This window comes from Salmo salar, chromosome 10, assembly GCF_965601325.2.
Source record: "Salmo salar chromosome 10, fSalSal1, whole genome shotgun sequence".
NCBI lineage: Eukaryota > Metazoa > Chordata > Actinopteri > Salmoniformes > Salmonidae > Salmo > Salmo salar.
The window spans coordinates 84,490,717-84,514,326 of NC_138300.1; the positions used below are offsets into that span (position 1 = coordinate 84,490,717).

Genomic DNA, 23,610 nt, shown 5'->3' on the forward strand with positions numbered 1-23,610 from the left:
TATACACTACCATTCAAAAGTTTGGGGTCACTTTAGAAATGTCCTTGTTTTTGAAAGAAAAGCACATTTTTGTCCATTAAAATAACATCACGTCAACAGTGAAGAGGCGACTCTGGGATGCTGGCATTCTAGGCAGAGTTCCTCTGTCCAGTGTCTGTGTTCTTTTGCCCATCTTAATCTTTTCTGTTATTTTTCTTTGCAACTCTGCCTAGAAGGCCTGCATCCCGGAGTCGCCTCTTCATTGTTGATGTTGAGACTGGTGTTTTGAGGGTATTATTTAATGAAGCTGCCAGTTGAGGACTTGTGCGGAGTCTGTTTCTCAAACTAGACACTAATGTACTTGTCCTCTTGCGTAGTTGTGTACCGTGTCCAACTACAATAGTCATTTACAACATTAACAATGTCTACACTGTATTTCTGATCAATTTGATTTTAAAAAAAGGACCAAAAAATTATTTTCTTTCAAAAACAAGGACATTTCTAAGTGACCCCAAACTTATTTATTTTATTTCATGGCCTAAAGTGGATGTCAATAGGGAATTATCGTTAATCAAAATAAACAACTTTCAGCAGCCTTTTTACATCCGTTCATTCCTTCACAATTAAAAATGGGGACTTAAAATAACATGCTGATAAAAAGCCTAAATTATAACTTCATAAAGAATAATTTATATAAGTGAAGCAAATGGGAAAACCCATTCTACAACTCCAATTATTTAGTAGGGCTGGGAATGGCCAGGGACTTCACAATACTTAGGTGCCTATACGATAAGTATTGCGATGCTCACGATTCTATATTTATTGGGATTCGATACGGCAATTTTATTGCGATTTGATGACTCAAATATGTTGCTCACTATATGTCTGCTGCAGAGACAAGAGAGAACATGAGAAAATGTGTTTTGATCAGTCATGGAAATAGGTACTGTTGGCTCACCATTTAAAAAGATTGAGAACAAGCTAACGCAACCTAGCACCAAAAATATATATATTTTTTTACAAACAAGTCGATATATCATCCCAAACATAATATTGCGATATTTAACTAATCGATTCCCCATCACTTATTTAGCAACGTGCTCTAATCTAGAGGTCATGCTGCTTTTTGAAGGCAGTTCTTCAGAATTTTATTACAACACTGCTCTTAGCCTATTTGTAGAAAACATATCCTAAAGAGCATACAGGGCTCATTAATCAAACACGTCAACTAATAATATGCAAGTAGGCACTTGCAAAATCAGTTCTAAATCCATCCAATTACTGTGTTTTCAATTCTTATAAAATCAAAGTCAACACTATCTAATTTCAATTGAACAACTTCAAGATGAGATGTATTGCTTGATGTCTGCAAAATTGTCTCAGGTTAGCAGTCTCAGCATTTTTGCTAAACAGAGCAGATATACTGCAGAGAAGGCCGGGCGGGGCCCACACAGTGATGCTGGCAGAAACTAGTGTTGCACGGTATACTGGTACCACGGTAATATCACGGTACCAAAACGTCATGATGCCAACATTTTAGAATACGGGTAGTACCGTTTCATATCATACTACTGACTTCCGCCCTACTGATCTAAAAGAACCTGCTGGCTACCTTAATAGTCAGTTTTGTTTATAAATTCTGTTCAATTGAAGCAACAGCCACTAGTCTCTGGTATACTCATGTCCAATCATATCACTTCACTATCATGCGCACATCACGTGTAGCAGCCAACTGCATCCTCTACCAGCCCTCACTCACCTGCTTCTCTTCACGCACGTCTATTCATGTCAGTTTTTTAATTTATTATACACCATTTAACAGTGATGGCGAGCAGGGATGCAGACCAAGACCCCAATGAGTTCTGTTAGATTTGTACATTTGTTACATTAGAGCAGCGTGCAAAGCTTGCAATGTTGATACATTGTATAATTTCAATAATTTCATTGACTGTTATAACCAAGAGCACAAACCAGTCTGAGTAGACTTTGTAAGTTCACTGTCATGCAGCCTCAGTGTCAGAGAGAAAATGGAGCACTGCCTCCCGACAGGCATGCTTGCAATGTCACAGCAAAGAAAACGTCATCTCTAGACTAAATGGTAAAAAAAAGAGAAAAAAAAAAGACCCATATTACAGGAGGTGCCTTTTTTTGTTGAGCATTTTATATAATTTCACAAACCATGGGTGTTTCTCAAAATGCATACTACTGTCCTCCGAGCACTCAAATTGAAGCACAGGAGTCCAAATCAAAGCATGCAAAACGGAGCACGGCGGGCACTTCGACTCCGTTTGTACATATTTTGAAGCATGCATCGATGCAAGCTTCAACGGAAAGTATGCAAAGAAATATGACACAACCATGTAAAAAAGGATGCACATTTTCAAGAAACCAATGGTGGACATTATTTGAGCTGAAGCAAGAGAAAATACACTCCAACTTCAGAATAAAATGTTGCCTATTCACATCTCATGTTGTCTGTCTACAATATTTTATCTTGATGTCTACAATATTTTATCTTGATGCATTAATAAAAAATAACCTTTATTTAACCAGGTAGGCCAGTTGAGAACAAGTTCTCATGTACAACTGCGACCTAGCTAAGATAAAGCGACACAGAGTTACACATGGAACAAACAAACATACAGTCAATAATACAATAGAAAAAGGTGGCAAGCCCATAGTAAGTCAATAGAGCTAACTGGCTAACTACTACTGTTAGCTAGCTAGATAGCCACAAAGAATTGTTAGCTAGCTACCCACAAATAATTTACATATATTCTACCTTGCATAACATTCATTTTAGGTCATTTTTGCCTGTTCATCTAGCTAGATTACAATGATTCACATATATCTAGCTGATAATTATGAAGTAAAATGTTTGCTTTGTTTATATCTTGTTTCATCTCTATTGTTGCCATTGTCCTGGCTGGAGTTGCAGCGTAAGGTCATACAGTACGGGGAGTGCGAGTGCTTCTCAAATGTAATGTTTTATGCGTTCTCCACACTCAAGAGAATGTCCTCAGAGAACGCACTTGGAGCATGAGAGTGGGGATCACGGTATTGCAGTGCATTTGGAAAGTATTCAGACCCCTTTACTTTTCCCACATTTTGTTACGTTACAGCCTTAATCTAAAATGGATTAAAAAAAATCCTCAATCTACACACAATACCCCATAATGACAAAGCGAAAACTGAAATACCTTATTCACATAAGTACTCAGACCCTTTGCTATGAGACTCAAAATTGTATTCTGTTTCCATTTGTCAACCTTGAGATGTTTCTACAACTTAACTGGAGTCCACCTGTGGTCAATTCAATTGATTGGACATGATTTGGAAAGACACACACCTGTCTGTATAAGGTCCCACAGTTGACAGTACATGTCAGAGCAAAGACCAAGCCTTGAGGTAGAAGGAATTGTCCATAGATCTCCGAGACAGGATTGTGTCGAAGGCACAGATCTGGGGAGGGGGTACCAAAAATGTCTGCAGCATTGAAAATCCCCAAGAACACAGTAGCCTCAATTATTATTTAATGGAAGACTCCATCATTCTCTTGGAACCACCAAGGCTCTTCCTAGTGCTGGCCGCCCGGCCAAACTGAGCAATCGGGGGAGAAGGGCCTTGGTCAGAGAGGATACCAAGACAGAGCTCAAGACAGAGCTCCTCTTTGGTGATGGGAGAACCTTCCAATTTGTAAGTCGCTCTGGATACGAGCGTCTGCTAAATGACGTAAATGTAAATGTACACGTGCAACACAGCATTCCTAAACTAGCCCACAATGTCTGCTGTGTGGATCGAGTAACTAACAAGTCGAGCAGTCATTTGAAAGAGTAACAACATTTCAGCGAGACAACTCAAAGGCGAAATTCATTAAAGCCAAGATAATGGAATTCATTGCCCTTGACAATCAACCGTTCTCTGTCGTGGGTGATGTTGGCTTTCGCCGACTGGTCGAGCACCGGTACACACACTACCAAGTGCGCTATTTTTCAGATGTTGCCCTACCGGAGTTACACAGTAATAGCGTCACTGCTATTAGCTTCACGATATACATACTATGGAACCCCAATTGGGTCTTTTCGTGTCAAAAAAAAAAATACAGTAGCACTGTCAAAGCTGTACAAAAGAAAAAAAAGTCTGTAAGCAAGCAAACACCGGCCACGAGCGATGTGTTTACAATACCGAGTTAATAATAAAGCATAATTTGTTCAACCGCAACTTCTGGGGTAGCTAGCTTTAGCTTGGTACCTAGCTAGCACCAATACAACCAGCCTGAAAACAATGACCAGAATCCTTGAGTAAGTATTAGCAATGACCGGAATCCTTGAGTAAGCATTAGCTAGGTTACCACTTGTTGTTCAGTTCATGAAAATAAATAGCTAGTGAGATATTTAAACCTGTTGGGGCTAGGGGGCAGTATTTTCACGGCCGGATGAAAAACGTACCCAATTACTACTCCGGCCCAGAAAATAGAATATGCATATTATTAGTAGATTTGGATAGAAAACACTGAAGTTTCTAAAACTGTTTGAATGGTGTCTTCTAAGTATAACAGAACTCATATGGCAGGCAAAAACCTGAGAAAAAATACAAGCAGGAAATGAACATTTTGTGGCTGTAGTATTTTCAAGTCATTGCCAATAAAACACACAGTGACAAAGGATTCATTTTGCACTTCCTATGGCTTCCACTAGATGTCAACGATCTTTATAAAGTTGTTTGAAGCGTCTATGATGAACAGAGACCGGATGAGAAGGAAGGGAAGTTGATGTCCCTGGGATGTCGTCACTTCATTATTGCGCGCACATGCGTGTTCATGTGAGGTGAGACCTTTTTCAAAACGTCTTTCAAGACACAGGAGGGGTCCGGTTGAAATATTACAGATGTTTCACGTTAAAAATGGCCCAAAAGATTGATGCTAAACAACGTTTGAACGAACGTAAATAGATTTTTTTTTTGACTTTTCGTCGTGACTTTTCCCTCCCGCGCCCTACATATTGAGTAGCCTACCGAACGCGCTAACAACACGGAACAGCATGGAGTTATTTGGACATAAATTACGAACTTCATTAAAAAAAAAAACATTTGTTGTGGACCTGAGATTCCTGGAAGTGCCTTCTGATGAAGATTATTAAAAGTAAGGGAATATTGCTAATGTTATTTATGATTTTAGATGATTCCAACATGGCAGCTACCTGTATTGCATAGTGTATTTTTATGACCAGAGTACTCAGATTATTGCAAAGTATGCTTTCCCAGTAAAGTTATTTTGAAATCTGTCAATGCGGTTGCATTCAGGAGAATGCAACCGTTATTCTTTGAATAACAGTTTAACCTGTTAGGGCTAGGGGGCAGTATTGACACGGCTGGATAAAAAAACATACCCGATTTAATCTGGTTACCACTCCTACCCAGTAACTAGAATATGCATATACTTATTACATATGGATAGAAAATACCCTAAAGTTTCTAAAACTGTTTGAATGGTGTCTGAGTATAACAGAACTCAAATGGCAGGTCAAAACCTGAGAGATTCCTTTACAGGAAGTGGCCTGTCTGACCATTTCTTGAACTTCTTTTCCATCTCTATCTTTTACTAAGGATCTCTGCTCTAACGTGACACTTCCCACGTCGTCCATAGGCGCTCAGAGCCCGGGAAAAAACAGAATGTCGTCATTCCAGCCCCAGGCTGAAACACATTATCGCCTTTCTCAAGTGGCCGATCAAGGGACTCTGGGCTTATGCGCGTGACCCGACCGCCCCCGCCTTTGTGATTTTTTCCTCTGTTTGCCGAAAAGGAGATTCCCTGTCGGAATATTATCGCTTTTCTACGAGAAAAATGGTGTAAAAATTGATTTTAAACAGCGGTTGACATGCTTCGAAGTACGGTAATGGAATATTTAGAATTTTATTGTCACGAATTGCGCCATGCGCGCGACACTTCTTTACCATTTCGGATAGTGTCTGGAACGCACGAACAAAACGCCGCTATTCGGATATAACGATGGATTATTTTGGACCAAACCAACATTTGTTATTGAAGTAGCAGTCCTGGGTGTGCATTCTGACGAAGACAACAAAAGGTAATGAAACTTTTATAATAGTAAATATGATTATGGTGAGTGCTAAACTTGCCGGGTGTCTAAATAGCGAGCCCGTGATGCCTGGGCTATGTACTTAGAATATTGCAAAATGTGCTTTCACCAAAAAGCTATTTTAAAATCGGACATATCGAGTGCATAGAGGAGGTCTGTATCTATAATTCTAAAAATAATTGTTATGCTTTTTGTGAACGTTTATCGTGAGTAATTTAGTAAAATGTTAGCGAATTCCCCGGAAGTTTGCCGGGGGTATGCTAGTTCTGAACGTCACATGCTAATGTAAAAAGCTGGTTTTTGATATAAATATGAACTTGATTGAACAAAACATGCATGTATTGTATAACATAATGTCCTAGGGTTGTCACCTGATGAAGATCATCAAAGGTGAGTGCTGCATTTAGCTGTCTTCTGGGTTTTGGTGACATTATATGCTGGCTTGAAAAATGGGTGTCTGATTATTTCTGGCTTGGTACTCTGCTGACATAATCTAATGTTTTGCTTTCGTTGTAAAGCCTTTTTGAAATCGGACAGTGTGGTTAGATTAACGAGAGTCTTGTCTTTAAATAGCTGTAAAATAGTCATATGTTTGAGAAATTGAAGTAATAGGATTTTTAAGGTTTTGAAAATCGCGCCACAGGCTGCAAGTGGCTGTTACGTAGGTGGGACGAATTCGTCCCGCCTAGCCCAGAGAGGTTAATACTTTAACCACGTTTTATAATGAGTATTTTTTGTAAATTCACTGGCAGTTTTGGGGGAGACACATTTTCTCAACGACACGCGCCGATGTAAAATGCTGTTTTTGATATAAATATGAACTTGATAGAACAAAAATGCATGTATTGTCTAACATAATGTCCTAAGAGTGTCATCTGATGAAGATTGTCAAAGGTTAGTGCATAATTTTAGCTGGTTTTCTGCTTTTGGTGACGCCTGTCCTTGAATTGAAAATGGATGTGTGTACTTTTTTGGCTATGTACTCTCCTAACATAATCTAACTTTATGCTTTCGCCGTAAAGCCTCTTTGAAAATCGGACAATGTGGTTCGATTAAGGAGATGTTTATCTTTTAAATGGTGTAAAATAGTTGATTGTTTGAGAAACTGAAATTATTCGATTTTTGATGTTTTGAATTTCCCGCCATGCTAGCAATCCCGTCAGTGGGATTAGGTTACCCTCTATCCCCAAGAGGTTTTAACCCTGTTGCCCAAAGCTAACGTTATAAGAAGCCAGCTAGCTTCATCTGGCTAGTGACGCTCGACCAGACCAGGTTGTGTGTTGTGAAGCTAGCCACAATAAGGATTAGGCACAACAGTGGAATTTGCAGTTTGCCTTCAAAATAAAAGTGTGTCATTGACAGTGACACAAATGAATACAAATAGTAGAATTATCCCATACTTTTATTTTGAAGGCTAACCGCAAAGTCCACTATTGTGCCTAATCCTTAGGTTTTGATTATGTCTGGATTCGAACCAGGGACTGTAGTGACACCTCTTGCACCGAGATGCAGTGCCTTAGACCGCTGTGTCCATGTGTGTGTTTTAACTATTTAACTGTACTAGAATGCTTAAAAGGCCGCTAAAGTGTGTTTTTTTTTTGTCAAGGAAAATATCTGATATCGGTATCGGCCAAAAAATGTGATATCGGTGCATCACTACTTAAAATCTATTTATTTCTGGTGCTCTTTAATTCTGTTTGGTGCCTAAAGTTTTAAAAGTTGGGAACAGTGTGTTTGTGGGAGAGCGAGAGTAGTGTGTGTGTTTGAGAGTGAGACAGAGTGTGTGAGGAAGGGAGGGAGAGTGTTAACTAAACAGTGAAACAGGTTTCATGCAGTGTTTTCCCCTTACCGACACAATGATATGCAGATCATTAAGCATGTATATCATAGGAGGTTGGTGGCACCTTAACTGGGGAGGATGGACTCGTGGTAATGGCTGGAGCGGAATTCAATGTGTTGTATTGAGTAGATGTGTGAATTCAATGATATGTTTTTGGAGAACGTTTAGAAAACGTGAACAAGCTTCCGGGAGACAGGGTGAACTGGATGCTAGGCCACTGATTTCCCCCCCCCCCCACTGTGGTATCTCGATACTATTCGGTATTGTGATACTTGTCCTGGTAATGTATCGTTTCTAAAATGTTGGTATTGTGACAAGCCTAGCAGAAACTGATACTCCGCTATTCTGTGCTATCAATCCACATGATGAATCTCCATAAAGCAAAGCTTTACTGTGAAAGTAGTCTTATCCTATTCATTCAATTGTAGGAGATACATTATCTCACCTACTTAATGTCTCACCTATGGCCTCCAAGCATATTAAATTCTATTTAGCTAACTCCTTGGCACTTGCTTCAGAGCATATCAGCAAACCTAGAGTTTTGAGACAGTTGATTAATGGTCAACAGTTAGCATCTCTTAAAACTGTGGTTCTCTCCCTTGCCCTCAACGTCCACCATGCAGTAGAACATTCATTCATACAAACCGGAGCTTTCAAACCATTATTATACCACAGAGCATTCAATTATTGAAGTCATTCTAATACGAGACAAGCAGATATTGCATTCAATATTCATTACAATGGGTTGCTTTTCCTCCTGTAGCCTAACGGAGGGGAAATCTTGTGGGGTGCACACTGCTTCTCACTCTGTTAGTACTTCTACCTCATTGCGACTCTCAAATCCCCAAAGGATCAAGTGTTATTTTAACTAAAGGCCCTGGAAACCAACATCATACAACAAAGAGTATATAAAAGCCACGTTTCAGCAACTGAATTTCATAGCAGCAGCTCAGTGTGTGTGTGTGTGTGTTACTGCTGCACGATTAATTGAATTCAGATCAAAATGTGCAATATCCATATTGCAAGAGGCTGAGATTTTCTTCATTAACCTGTTAGGGATAGGGGGCAGTATTGACACGGCTGGATAAAAAACGTACCCGATTTAATCTGGTTACTACTGCTGCCCAGTAACTAGAATATGCATATAATTATTGGCTTTGGATAGAAAACACTCCAAAGTTTCTAAAACTGTTTGAATGGTGTCTGTGAGTATAACAGAACTCAAATGGCAGGTCAAAACCTGAGAAGATTCTGTACAGGAAGTACCCTGTCTGACCATTTCTTGGCCTTCTTTGCCATCTCTATCCATTACAAAGGATCTCTGCTGTTACGTGACACTTCCTACGGCTGCCATAGGCTCTCAGAAGGCGGCAAAAAGCTGAATCGTGGCTTTGCAGGCTCTGGCTGAAAAAAAGTAGCGCGTTTGGGTAGTGGCTGGTTACAGTACTGTGAGACTCAGGCTCGTGCCCGCGTCGACCGAAAGCTTTGTTTTCTTTCCTCTGTTTACCTAAACGGAGATTCCCGGTCGGAATATTATCGCTTTTTTACGAGAAAAATGGCATAAAAATGGATTTTAAACAGCGGTTGACATGCTTCGAAGTACAGTAATGGAATATTTAGAATTTTTTTGTCACGAATTGCGCCATGCTCGTAACCCTGATTTACCATTTCGGATAGTGTCTGGAACGCACGAACAAAACGCCGCTATTTGGATATAACGATGGATTATTTTGGACCAAACCAACATTTGTTATTGAAGTAGCAGTCCTGGGAGTGCATTCTGACGAAGACAACAAAAGTAATCAAACTTTTGTAATAGTAAATCTGACTTTGGTCAGGGCTAAACTTGGTCGGTGTCTAAATGGCTAGCCGTGATGGCTGGGCTATCTACTGAGAATATTGCAAAATGTGCTTTCACCGAAAAGCTATTTTAAAATCGGACACCTCGATTGCACAAAGGAGTTCTGTATCTATAATTCTTAAAATAATTGTTGTGTTTTTTGTGAACGTTTATCGTGAGTAATTTAGTAAATTGTTAGTAAATTCCCCGGAATTTTGCGGGGGGGGTATGCTAGTTCTGAACGTCACATGCTAATGTAAAAAGCTGGTTTTTGATATAAATATGAACTTGATTGAACAAAACATGCATGTATTGTATAACATAATGTCCTAGGATTGTCATCTGATGAAGATCAAAGGTTAGTGCTGCATTTAGCTGTCTTCTGGGTTTATGTGACATTATATGCTAGCTTGAAAAATGGGTGTCTGATTATTTCTGGCTGGGTACTCTGCTGACATAATCTAATGTTTTGCTTTCGTTGTAAAGCCTTTTTGAAATCGGACAGTGTGGTTAGATTAACCTGTTATGGCTAGGGGGCAGTATTTTCACGGCTGGATAAAAAACGTACCCGATTTAATCTGATTATTAGTCCTGCCCAGAAACTAGAATATGCATATAATTATTAGCTTTGGATAGAAAACACTCCAAAGTTTCTAAAACTGTTTGAATGGTGTCTGAGTATAACAGAACTCATTTGGCAGGCCAAAACGTGAGAAGATTCTGTACAGGAAGTACCCTGTCTGACCATTTTTTGAACTTCTTTGCCATCTCTATCCATTACAAAGGATCTCTGCTCTAACGTGACACTTCCTACGTCTTCCATGGGCGCTCAGAGCCCGGGAAAAAGATGAATGACGTAATTCAAAGCCCTGGCTGAAACACACGAGTGCTTTTGCTAAGTGGTCTATCAGAGGACAAAGGGCTTAGGCTCGTGCACTGGCCGCCCCCGTCTTTGTGTTTTTCCCTCTATTTGCCGAAACACAGATTCCCGGTCGGAATATTATCGCTTTTTTTACGAGAAAAATGGCATAAAAATTTATTTTAAACAGCGGTTGACATGCTTCGAAGTACGGTAATGAAATATTTAGAAATATTTTGTCACGAAATGCGCCATGCGCGCGACCCTTATTTACCATTCGGATAGTGTCTAGAACGCACGAACAAAACGCCGCTATTTGGATATAACGATGGATTATTTTGGACCAAACCAACATTTGTTATTGAAGTAGAAGTCCTGGGAGTGCATTCTGACGAAGAACAGGAAAGGTAATCAAACTTTTCTAATAGTAAATCTGATATTGGTGAGTGCTAAACTTGGTTGGTGTCTAAATAGCTAGCCCTGTGATGCCGGGCTATCTACTGAGAATATTGTAAAATGTGCTTTCACCGAAAAGCTATTTTAAAATCGGACATAGAGGAGTTCTGTATCTATAATGCATAGAGGAGTTCTGCATCTATAATTCTTAAAATAATTGTTATGTTTTTTGTGAACGTTTATCGTGAGTAATTTAGTAAATTCACCGGAGGTTTGCTAGTTCTGAACGTCACATGCTAATGTAAAAAAGCTGGTTTTTGATATAAATATGAACTTGATTGAACAAAACATGCATGTATTGTATAACATAATGTCCTAGGGTTGTCATCTGATGAAGATCAAAAGGTTAGTGCTGCATTTAGCTGTGGTTTTGTTTTTTGTGACATTATATGCTAGCTTGAAAAATGGGTAGTCTGATTATTTCTGGCTGGGTACTGGAAGTTTTCGGATTTTAGAGGAATTTGTATTTCGCGCCACGCCCATCATTGGATATTGGAGCAGGTGTTCCGCTAGCGGAACATCTAGATGTAAGAGGTTAACGAGAGTCTTGTCTTTAAAATGCTGTAAAATAGTCATATGTTTGAGAAATTGAAGTAATAGCATTTCTAAGGTATTTGAAAATCGCGCCACGGGATTCAACTGGCTGTTGCGTAGGTGGGACAAATTCGTCCCGCCTAGCCCAGAGAGGTTAACACAACAAAAACTAGACTAAGGTACCTCCTCCAATGCACTAGACTCCGTACATCCACTTCCTACATGCATATAGGATGCTGACCAATCACAAGCAGGCACTTTCACTATCTGCATGGCATGCTGGCCAATCAGAATCGTCCCTGCTTAGAGCATGCAGTTAGATGCTGGTGAAGAGAGAAAGGGCTTCACACAGCATTGCCAAGCCCTCCAGTGACTTATTGGTAAAAATGTAGCTACTTTCTTTTGCTGCCCCAGCGACTTCCATGGTTGTGTGTGTGTGCCCGTTCAGCTGAGCCTAGCTGTGCTGTTCACTGCATTCTGCTCCCGGTCCACAGCTCCTCCTCCTTGCTTTGGACAATTTCTCATTGCATGAGAGACTGAAAGCTAGCATAAGTATAAAATTAAAACCTGTTGGGGCTAGGGGGCAGTATTTTCACAGCCGGATGAAAAACGTACCCAATTTGAACAGGTTACTACTCTGGCCTAGAAACTAGAATATGCATATTATTAGTAGATTTGGATAGAAAATACTGAAGTTTCTAAAACTGTTTGAATGGTGTCTGAGTATAACAGAACTCATATGGCAGGCAAAAACCTGAGAAAAAGTCAAGCAGGAAGTGAAAAATCTGAGGTTGTAGTTTTTTGAAGTGATTGCCTTGACTGTATACAGTGACTTAGGGTTCATTGTGCACTTCCTAAAGCTTCCACTAGATGTCAACAGTCTTTAGAACGGTGTTTGAAGATTCTATGGTGAATTTGATGGGAATAACAGCACAAGGAAGTAAGTGTCCCATTATAAGGCATGGGCTCAGTCACGCGCAAGGACTTGGGAGCGAGCTGAGTTCATATTCACTCTTAAAGAGAATGGATAGGTCCGGTTGGAATTTTATTCAAGATATATGATAAAAACAACCTAAAGATTGATTCTATACATCGTTTGACATGTTTCTACAAACTGGAGTATAACCTTTTTGACTTTTTGTCTGGACTAAGTAAGCATGCGCGTTGTGGATTTGGATAGTGAACCTACTAACGCACGAACAAAATGTATTATTTGGACATAAATATGAACTTTATCGAACATTTATTGTGGAGCTGGGGTTCCTGGGAGTGCCTTCTGATGAAGATAATCAAAGGTAAGTGAATATTTATAATGTAATTTCTTCGTTTTATTGACTCCAAGATGGCAGGTTTCTGTTTGCTTGTTATTGGTGTCTTCTGGGCTGTACTCAGATTATTGCAAATTGTGCTTTTCGCCGTGAACCTTTTTTGAAATCTGACAAAGCGGTTACATTTAGGAGAAGTGTATCTATAATTCTGTGCATAACACTTCTATATTGATCAAAGTTTATGATGAGTATTTCTGTAATATGTGTGCTCATTCACCGAAAGCTTTGGAGGGGAAACATTTCTCAACATTACGCGCCAATGTAAAATGCTGTTTTTGGATATAAATATGAACTTTATCGAGCAAAACATACATGTATTGTGTAACATAATGTCCTAGGAGTGTCATCTGATGAAGATCGTCAAAGGTTAGTGCATAATTTTAGCTGAATTTCTGGTATTTGTGACGCCTGTCCTTGCTAGGAAAATGGCTGTGTGGTTTTTCTTGTGTTGGAACTGTCCTAACAATCTAATTTTATGCTTTCGCCGTAAAGCCTTTTTGAAATCGGACAATGTGGTTGGATTAACGAGAAGTTTATCTTTAAAATGGTGTAAAATAGTTGATTGTTTGAGAAAATGGAATTATGAGATTTTAGCTGTTTTGAATTTGGCGCTCTGATTTTCCACTGGCTGTTGTCAAAATCAATCCCGTTAACGGGATAAGAACGGGAAGGGGTCCCCTAGAGGTTTTAATGCGCATGCACAAATTAACGTTATGACGTTACTATGTCATGAAAGGGCTTCTAGCTACTTCTAGCGATAAATGGAGCAACCAACAGCTACTTTACTTGAAAAATTGTTGGCAACACTGGCTTCACAGACTGTCGGAAACACGAGTGCTGCTAATGCTAATGAGAACGTTGATTTGGTGCCAAAGGGCGCATTTTCGGTGCTATGGCAGTATTTTGGCTACAGACCAATATCGACCAAATACAAGTGTTGTGCAAAAAGTGCCTCAGAGTCATCGCGATAACAAGACACATTTATTGATTCATTTGAAGAACGATCCACTACTTTAAAACAATTGCATGGTGAAAATAAAGCACCCAACAGCATCAAAGACCGTCAGCCATAGCAGCCACCTATGTTAAGCAGGCATTGATTACCAATGCGTTTAAGTGCGCCCTACGAAAAAACATCCCAGAGACACATTGATTTCTATCACATAGCTATCTATCAGGCTAAGACGGCGTCAAGAAGATGATAAACAAGCTGTACTGTCCCAACAGTGTATAACAAAATGAAGGGATTAGCTAAAACTGAGCTCAGACGTTGATTATTACGCGACTACAACAGACCTTTGGTCTAGTAGAACAACCGAGCCCTACATTCGTTAGAAAGTACACTTTACTGATGAGAAGTTTACACTCAAATATCGGTGCTTGCAAACATCATAGGCTATTTCCCCTGGGATCAAAACGGGAGAAAACATTGCTCTGGGATTGAGAGAAGCTTTAGCCGCCTGTAGCCTGAATGAGGAGCAGCAAGTGTGCATACTGATAATGGCGAAAATGTGGAAAAGCTTCCTATTTCATCTGCAGCCTAAGGCTGCCTGAATAAATAATTAACTTAGGTTATTTAAGAGCTCAAAGGTAAAAAAGGAAATATGAACTCATGCTATTAATTAAGTGCTGTGCTCTGCTTATAAGCATACCCATTAAGCCCACTTCCATCTTTGGATTCAAATAAAAAATATTTATGCTGTTTAACGTTTTAACCAATTCATCTGGTTATTATATCCATAAGTTTTTATTCTAAGTCAATCAGATGTTTTATTATTAAGTTACACAACTGTCTTAAGTTCCCACTAGTGACCAATTTCAAAGTTGCAAAAAGAATTTCAGCCAAAAACCCAGATAAACACATTTTCCTGATATTTTTTGGACCTTCTCAGATAAGTAAAAAGACTTTATTGTTCTGATATATGGATGTGCAAGCATATTTCATGAGCATTAATGACTATTTCTTGCCAATTAAAAATGTGTTTTTCACGCTAGCAGTTGTGCCTGCATGTCACAGTTAGGGCTGTGGCAGTCATGAAATTGTCAGCCGGTGATTGTCAAGCAAATAACTGCAGGTCTCATGGTAATTGATCGTTAATTAACATAAACACATTTAGCATCTCCTGGCTTCCACACATAGCCTACAGCCACTGATGCAGTCCTTTGGAACATCTACATTTTAAAAAGGTCTAATAAATCCATGTAAATATAGCCTACACCATCACAATGAATCCATTATTTATTTTAGACAGGTCTAAAGAAACATGATATGTGTTGTCCTTATGTTAGGTCCTGATCTGGCTATGCCATATGGCTGTGGGCTACACTAGTTGATTTTGCAGACAAGATTTGCTTAGAATTCCGTGGCATTATTTTATAGTACGAAGAATACAATTAACATAGCTGAATAAATAGAAATATTTTCTCCAAACGATTTGAGGCAGTGTCCACATGCAGCAATTCTTTGTTGAGCGGTTAAGAAACTCCTTAATGCTAAATTAGTTGTGATACAAATGTTGAGCTATATGTTTTGATTTTTAATACATTTTAAGGCTGCATGATGCGACTAATGATGTTTACAAAAAGTCACATGAAAGGCATGAGCTCTGCTTTGTTTTTTTTACACAGACTGTACACACTTCAGTCACTCACTCACAATTTGTCAAGCACATGATAATGCCTCGAATTTCCCGACTGCATCCCCTTTGAGGCCATAACCCCCCTAAAAAAAAGCACCTCTCACTCACATGGCTCTCAGTCACGTGATCAGGTCTTTCTAACAGGCTACAAGAGAAGACACACATCCGGGACGCAACTACACGTGTCCTTATCCATTTCCGAGGCGCATATTGAAGATATTGGGAGAACTGTCCACATTTACTTTTCATCAGCCAACAAGCTGAGTAGGCCTAACGAACAGCACTAGCCTATGTCAATCTACTATTCCCCCATAGTACTAAAGTCAACCTATTCTATTCCGTGCAAGAAATAAATATTCCAAACATTGTCTGGGACAGTTGTGGGATGCGATAGATGCCAAATTAATACAACCACTAGTATCAAAATACCCGTTTTAAGCAATGCGCCCGATGCAACAAAGAACGTTTAGCTTAAAACGTTGATCAACTATTAGGCTATTTCTTCACATTATAAGCGCAGTAATGCGCACACAGCAGAAGGCTATAAGTGTGAATGTTCCATTTGCAGGAAAACACCCTTCTCACAAGTGACCACAACTGTGATTTTGCTAGTACTGCTTTTATTATAAAAGGTGCATTTTTATTATGAAAATGACCTTCCCCAAACTTGAAACTGACTTGCTGCGAATGTATGCCAGTTAGGCACTACCCCCGTTGTAAAGTGGATTAATGTGCTTAATTTGAAGAAGTTATTTGGCCACTTTAGTTGTGATACAAACCTAATTGAAACATATATGCCTATGAGCTAGGCTACATGAGGTGTGTGACTGATTTGAAAAAGTAGCAAAAATGAAAAAAGCATGCACTGTTTGCATTAAACTGGGCATCATTCACAAGTGATAATATATTTCACAAGTGAATAATATAGTCAAGCATTACACTATTCTTGATTTAATCGTCTTTACATTAGTGATGCATCGATATGACATTTTTGGATGATACAGATATTTTCCGTGCCCAAAGATACTGATATTTAACATTTTAGCGGCCTTTTAAGCATTCTAGTACAGTTAAATAAATAGTTAACACACACACACACACAGCGGTCTAAGGCACTGCACTTCAATGCAAGAGGCATCACTACAGTCCCTGGTTTGAATCCAGGCTGTATCACATACGGCCGTGATTGGGAGTCCCATAGGGTGGCGCACAATTGGCCCAGCATCATCCGGGTTTGGCTGTCAGTGTCAAGAACATTTTTTTCTTAACTGACTAGCTTAGTTAAATAAAGGTCTCTCACACACACACCAAAACGTTATTTTGTTTGCATTTACATATGTCCCCATTAGCAGTAAAACATAATCAAAACCTATTTCTTTCTAGCACAAACTTGCTGTGCTGTTTCCTTGTTCAGTCGTTTCATTCTCAACCAGGATTTCTATGGAACGCCATTTGGATCTTTGCGTGTCAAATAAGCTTGCTGACCAATCAGGACCTGAATATATGACTGCACATCATAATTTGACATAGTTATTACACATTGATTACACTGTCACTCATATTTCATATGTCACAACTAGAGGTCGACCGATTAATCGGAATGGCCGATTAATTAGGGACGATTTCAAGTTATAACAATCGGTAATCGGTATTTTTGGACACCGATTTGCCGATTTTTTTTTTTTTTCATTTTTAATTTTACTTAAAAAATATATATTTTTTTTTTACACCTTTATTTAACTAGGCAAGTCAGATTAAAAACACATTCTTATTTTCAATGACGGCCTAGGAACGGGGGTTAACTGCCTTGTTCAGGGGCAGAACAACAGAATTTTACCTTGTCACCTCGGGGATTCGTTTTTGCAACCTTCCGGTTACTAGTCCAACGCTCTAACCACCTGCCTTACATTGCACTCCACGAGGAGCCTGCGTGGCAGGCTGACTACCTGTTACGCGAAGGCAGAAAGAAGCCAAGGTAAGTTGCTAGCTAGCATTAAACTTATCTTATAAAAAACTATCAATCTTAACATAATCACTAGTTAACTTGTAATATCATCAACCATGTGTAGTTATCTAACGTGTCCTGCGTTGCATATAATCGATGCGGTGCCTGTTAATTTCTCATCGAACCACAGCCTACTTCGACAAACGGGTGATGATTTAACAAGCGCATTTGCAAAAAAAGCACTGTCGTTGCACCAATGTACCTAACCATAAACATCAATGCCTTTCTTTAAAATCAATACACAAGTATATATTTTTAAACCTGCATATTTAGTTAATATTGCCTGCTAACATGAATTTCTTATAACTAGGGATGTGACGTTGTGTTACTTCTCTTGCGTTCCGTGCAAGCAGTCAAGGTATATACAGCAGTTTGGGCCGCCTGGCTCATTGCGAACTGTGTGAAGTCCATTTATTCCTAACAAAGGCCGTAATTAATTTGCCAGAATTGTACATAATTATGACATAACATTGAAGGTTGTGCAATGTAACAGGAATATATAGACTTAGGGATGCCACCCATTACATAAAATACGGAAGAATTCCGTATTTCACTGAAATAATAAAGGTTTCGTTTTCAAAATGATCGTTTCCCGATTCGACAATATTAATGACCAAAGGCTCGTATTTCTGTGTGTTATTATGTTATAATTAAGTCTATGATTTCATATTTGATAGAGCAGTCTGACTGAGCGATGGTAGGCAGCAGCAGGCTCGTAAGCATTCATTCAAACAGCACCTTCGTACGTTTGCCAGCAATTCTCAATTCTTCAAGCATTGCGCTGTTTATGACTTCAACCCCCGAGATTAGGCTGGTGTAACCGATGTGAAATGGCTAGCTAGTTAGAGGGGTGCGCGCTAATAGCGTTTCAAACGTCACTCGCTCTGAGACTTGGGAGTGGTTGTTCCCCTTGCTCTACATGGGTAACGCTGCTTCCAGGGTGGCTGTTGTCGACGTGTTCCTGGTTCAAGCCCAGGTAGGAGCGAGGAGAGGGACCATAACCATGTACCTAAGTGATTATATGCAACGCAGGACAGGCTAGATAAACTAGTAATATCATCAACCATGTGTAGTTAACTAGTGATTATGATTGATTGATTATTTTTTATAAGATAAGTTTAATGCTAGCTAGCAACTTACCTTGGCTTCTTACTGCATTCGCGTAACAGGCAGGCTTCTCGTGGAGTGCAACGTAAAGCAGGTGGTTAGAGCTTTGGACTAGTTAATCGTAAGGTTGCAAGATTGAATCCCTGAGCTGACAAGGTAAAAATCTGTCGTTCTGCCCCTGAACAAGGCAGTTAACCCACCGTTCCTAGGCCGTCATTGAAAATAAGAACATGTTCTTAGCTGACTTGCCTAGTTAAATAAAAGGCCAAAAAAATATATATATATATTTTTTTTAATTCGGCCAAATCGGCGTCCAAAAATACCGATTTTCGATTGTTATGAAAACTTGAAAATCGTCCCTAATTAAATCGGCCAGTCCGATTAATCGGTCGACCTCTAGTTGGAACATTGCTGCAGGGACTTGCTTCCATTCAGCCACAAGAGCATTAGTGAGGAAATTTGACGAACTGAGTTGTTAGAAAGGTGGCACACTATGACAGTGTCACTTTGAAAATCACTGAGCTCTTCAGTAAGGCCATTCCACTGCCAATGTTTGTCTATGGAGATTGCATGGCTGTGTACTCAATGTTATACACCCATCAGCAACAGCTGTGGCTGAAATAGACAAATCCATTCCCTGACAAAGACCATGCAGGCAAAACAGATAAAAAAATGTTTTTTAAAAACTTTGTTTCCATTGAACATGCCATACAAATAAAGGCTTTATAAAATTAATTAATTATATGAAGAGTGCCTTGGTCCTCCTTTCTTTTTGATGACCAATTTACCACTTTTATCAAAGAGCACCTTGTCTCTACCAAGATCTACTATTGTGTAACTTACCAGCGCTTCCCTTCCTCTTTTTTTCTACAAGCCAAATCCACTCATTTGAAGGGGTGTCCACATACTTGTGAATATATAGAGTATGTAGGTGTAATAACCTTATCTATCATCATATGTATAACAATGTTGGAAAATATTTGTTTAATTTGGTGTTGTATTCAGTTAGCACAGTATGTAGGCCTATTAATTCATATGATCTCATTTTAAGTGATGTACTCTACCCTGACATGTTTAAACCATGTCTGATGGAATTACCAAGTTTTCACCCAATTGTTTGAAAAATCGCAATTCATAAAATCGTAACTGCAATATCTGAAAATAAATAAATAAAGGCATTTACATATTTTGTCCAAATTGTGCAGCCTTAGTGTGTGTGGCGTGTCGATGTGCTGACATGCAGTTTGAATTCCGTAGCGGAGAGGGGTTTGGGGTCAGTTGTGGCAGGTTGGGGGGGGCGCAGGCGTACATACATGCATACATATATCAGCAGGGTGATTCACAATGTCAGGTTGACAGGAAACACAATGCATGGGTCAGTCACAAAAGATGGGGCACACAGCAAGCCGTGCAGAGGGGAGGGAGGGGGCGCATGGAACGGTGGGGTGGACATTTGGGTTTTGCCAAAATCAAGGGGGGCTGGAAGGAGGGGGGGGGGGGGGGGGGGGGTCGTGCGGCCAATTGTCCTGTACCACTTACGCCGGCAAAAGTTGCTGACCCAGGTGCAGGCACTGACAGTGAGGATCTGAGGGGGGGTCTGCATCGGTCCCAAAAAGTGGTCCCTCTAGAGGTCGAGCTGATAGAGCTGCTGTGACGTCTGAGGGGTGATAAAAAATTATTTATAAAAAAAATAAATACACATGATTTCTATTGTGCTTTTCCTTTGTGGGGTTGCCTGACTGGCTTCTCGTCTGTCTATTCAACCTCAGAAAAGTTATTTTCTAACAGAAGGAAAAATAAATCAATATCACATTAAGGATAACTGCAATACAGGTGTATATTGGCGGATTTCAGCTTACTTCCTACACAGCGGCAGTTTCATTGTGATATACATTTATGCCCATATCGTCCAGTTGTAGCATAGACAGTAAACAAAGCATTTTAAGTCAATGGGGAAAAAGCAATACAGCTTGTGAGTTCGGACATAACTTAGGCCGGGGAAGCATAAAATGGCCAAAGGAGTTCTTGTGGTGGTTGATGTTATCGCCAATAGTAACTGTCAGTCAACCCCAGCGGGATCGGGACGGTGCTGAATCATTCACTGTGAGACTAGACCTAACCTCCAGGACATTCACACATGAATGGGACCTTTAAATTACATTGCCACTAGGCAACCTGGAAACAAAGGTCCCTATTTTCCATCTTGTTTCTTCCCTCCGTACACATCTCAGCCCTTCTGACTGAATGCCTTTCCAGGATCTTTTCACATAGAGTGTTGGTATTCCAGTGCTACTCCTCCATGTCAGACACAGGGAGGATGGAGGAGGACGGGGGGCTTTTTCAGGGCGAGTCAGAAGCTGGCAACTTGTCTCTGCGTTAGTAATGCTGAATGGATCACCAGCTGGCTTGCAGTCTGTCCTAATAACCAAGAGCTTCTATCAATCCGCAGGGACTCGACCAGGAACCAACAGCACATTGGGAAATGGCTGGTATCTGTGCAACTGAGGCCATGTGGGTTCGAAGCCTCACGCTACTTTGACAGCCAGTGAGTGAGTCTAATGAAAATGTGTTTGAAATAATGGCTCCAGGGAGTCAGGGACAAAAAAAAAAAAAAAAAAAAAGATTCTCCTCTGAGTAGAATAGAGGTGATCTTTGGGGGTGGGGGTGTGAGGAGTTGGGAGGGACTTAATCCTTCAAGGCTGAGAAACAATGGTTATAGAGGCCACTTTGCCCTCCTTGTTCCCAATGGACAAGAGAGAAAAGCCAAACACTAAAAGCAAGAAGAGACTAGAGCAGGATATTAGCGGCACTTACAATCTAAAACAGAAATAATTATATTCTGGACTGAATCTCCTATCTAAAGTGGACCAACTTAATAATGGGTCTGTGATCTTGTGCGACTGGAAAAAGGGAAAATCCCTGTCCCAAGTCGTGTTGTCAATGCCATTGGTCATTGCAAATGAAACAATTTTCTACAACTAATGAGGCTATTTAGTTTTACTGCAGCACTAATATTAGCTTTAGTTTCTGAGTCTCCAAGGTCCCAGTTCGCTCCTAGTCTATTATTCTGTAGGCCTGGAATTATGCAGTAGGGGGCCAAATAACATCTATTTTTCTTCTTAGAACAACTTATTTACGTAAATAAAATCAACAGTATGTAGTGTGTTATGATTATTATTAAACAGAGACCTTAAATGACATCCCTATATGCCAGCCAGCAAGATGTAGCTAGGCTGATGAATCATCTTCAAAACCTGGGTGGTGGGCAGCTAGCCTAACTTCCCATCCAAACCTAGCTAGCAGATTGTAACAGGCTAATGTGATGCTCCATTAGCCATTACAGGTTAGAAATACAAAGATCTACACACATGCAAAAACATGGTACAAAACATGGATTTAAAGTGCAACTGACAGCATTTTAGCAACATGAAATCTTAACTTGTTCATATACACTCCCAGGTAGAATACTTTTTTTACATTTTCTGACAAGCGAGCACTTTGATAAACTATAATTGCAAAAGTATGTGGACACCTTCAAAAATGTGTGGATTTGGCCATTTCAGCCAAATCCGTTGCTGACAGGTCTATAAAAATCGAGCACACGGTCATGCAATCTCCATAGTTAAACATTGGTAGTAGAATGACCTTACTGAAGAGCTCAGGAACTTTCAATGTGGCACCATCATAGGATGCCACCTTTCCAACAAGTCAGTTTGTTAAATTTCTTCCCTGCTAGAGCTGTTCCAGTCAAATATAAGTGTTGTTATTGTGAAGTGGAAGCATCTAGGAGCAACAACAACTCAGCCACGAGGTGGTAGGCCACATAAGCTTAAAGAACAGGACCGCCGAAGCTCGTAGTGAGTAAAAACTGTCTGTCCTCGGTTGCAACACTCACTACAGAGTTCCAAACTGCCTCTGGAAGCAACGTTAGCACAAGAACTTTGTCGGGAGCTTCATGAAATTGGTTTCCATGGCCGAGCAGCTGCACACAAGCCTAAGATCGCTTGGCATTGCGCATGGTGTCGACTGGAATGGTGTAAAGCTCGCCGCCATTGGACTCTGGAGCAGTGGAAACGTGTTCTCTGGAGCAACGAAGCACGCGTCACCATCTGGCAGTCCGACGGACAAATGTGGGTTTGGTGGATTCCAGGAGAACGCTACCTGCCCAAATGCATAGTGCCAACTGTAAAGTTTGGTGGAGGAGGAATAATGGTCTGGGGCTGTTTTCATGGTTCGGGCCTACCCTTAGTTCCAGTGAAGGGAAATCTTAACGCTACAGCATACAATGACATTCTAGACAATTCTGTGCGTACAACAGTTTGTGGAAGGTCCTTTCCTGTTTCAGCATGACAATGCCCCGTGCACAAAGCGATGTCCATACAGAAATGGTTTGTCGAGATCAGTGTGGAAGAACTTGACTGGCCTGAACAGAGCCCTGACCTCAACCCCATCAAACACCTTTGGAATTAATTGGAACACGGACTATGAGTCAGGCCTAATCACCCAACAACAGTGCCCGACCTCACTAATGCTCTTTTTAGCTGAATGGAAGCAAGTCCCCGCAGCAATGTTCCAACATCTAGTGGAAAGCCTTCCCAGAAGAGTGGAGGCTGTAATAGCAGGACGCTCTGGCCGAGGAGTAGGGTTGTTCCTCACTATTGGCAGTCAAGCACGCAAGCTAACTGGCTAAAGTTGGCTAGCTTGCTACCTACTTCCAGACACAAATGAGAGAGCACCTCACTCTTACGATTTTACTCACCCTAGCCGAGCTGGTTAGGTTGTTTTCATGTTATGTAGAATGTTAGTGACTAACTGTGTTGCTGGCAACAATTGTATTACTTTCTTTGCTGACACCAGTCATTTTCAGCAGGTGTTGCACGTTCGTAAATTCATCAGTTAATCTGCACTCTGGTACACTCAGACGT

The 23,610-nt window shown here is 40.2% G+C and overlaps 1 protein-coding gene across 2 annotated transcripts in view; it reads right to left on the bottom strand.

Annotated features, from left to right (window-relative positions):
- enc2 (ectodermal-neural cortex 2) overlaps positions 1-23,610 on the bottom strand; it is a 47,712-nt gene that overhangs the window by 22,119 nt on the left and 1,983 nt on the right. The window contains exon 2 of one of the 2 annotated variants that reach the window (XM_014124438.3): positions 20,225-20,342. The exons of the other annotated variant lie outside the window; for it this stretch is intronic. Coding sequence (XP_013979913.1) covers positions 20,225-20,288 — 64 coding nt within the window. The 5' untranslated portion in view covers positions 20,289-20,342. The remainder of the gene's footprint in view (positions 1-20,224; positions 20,343-23,610) is intronic. 2 annotated transcript variants of the gene reach the window in all.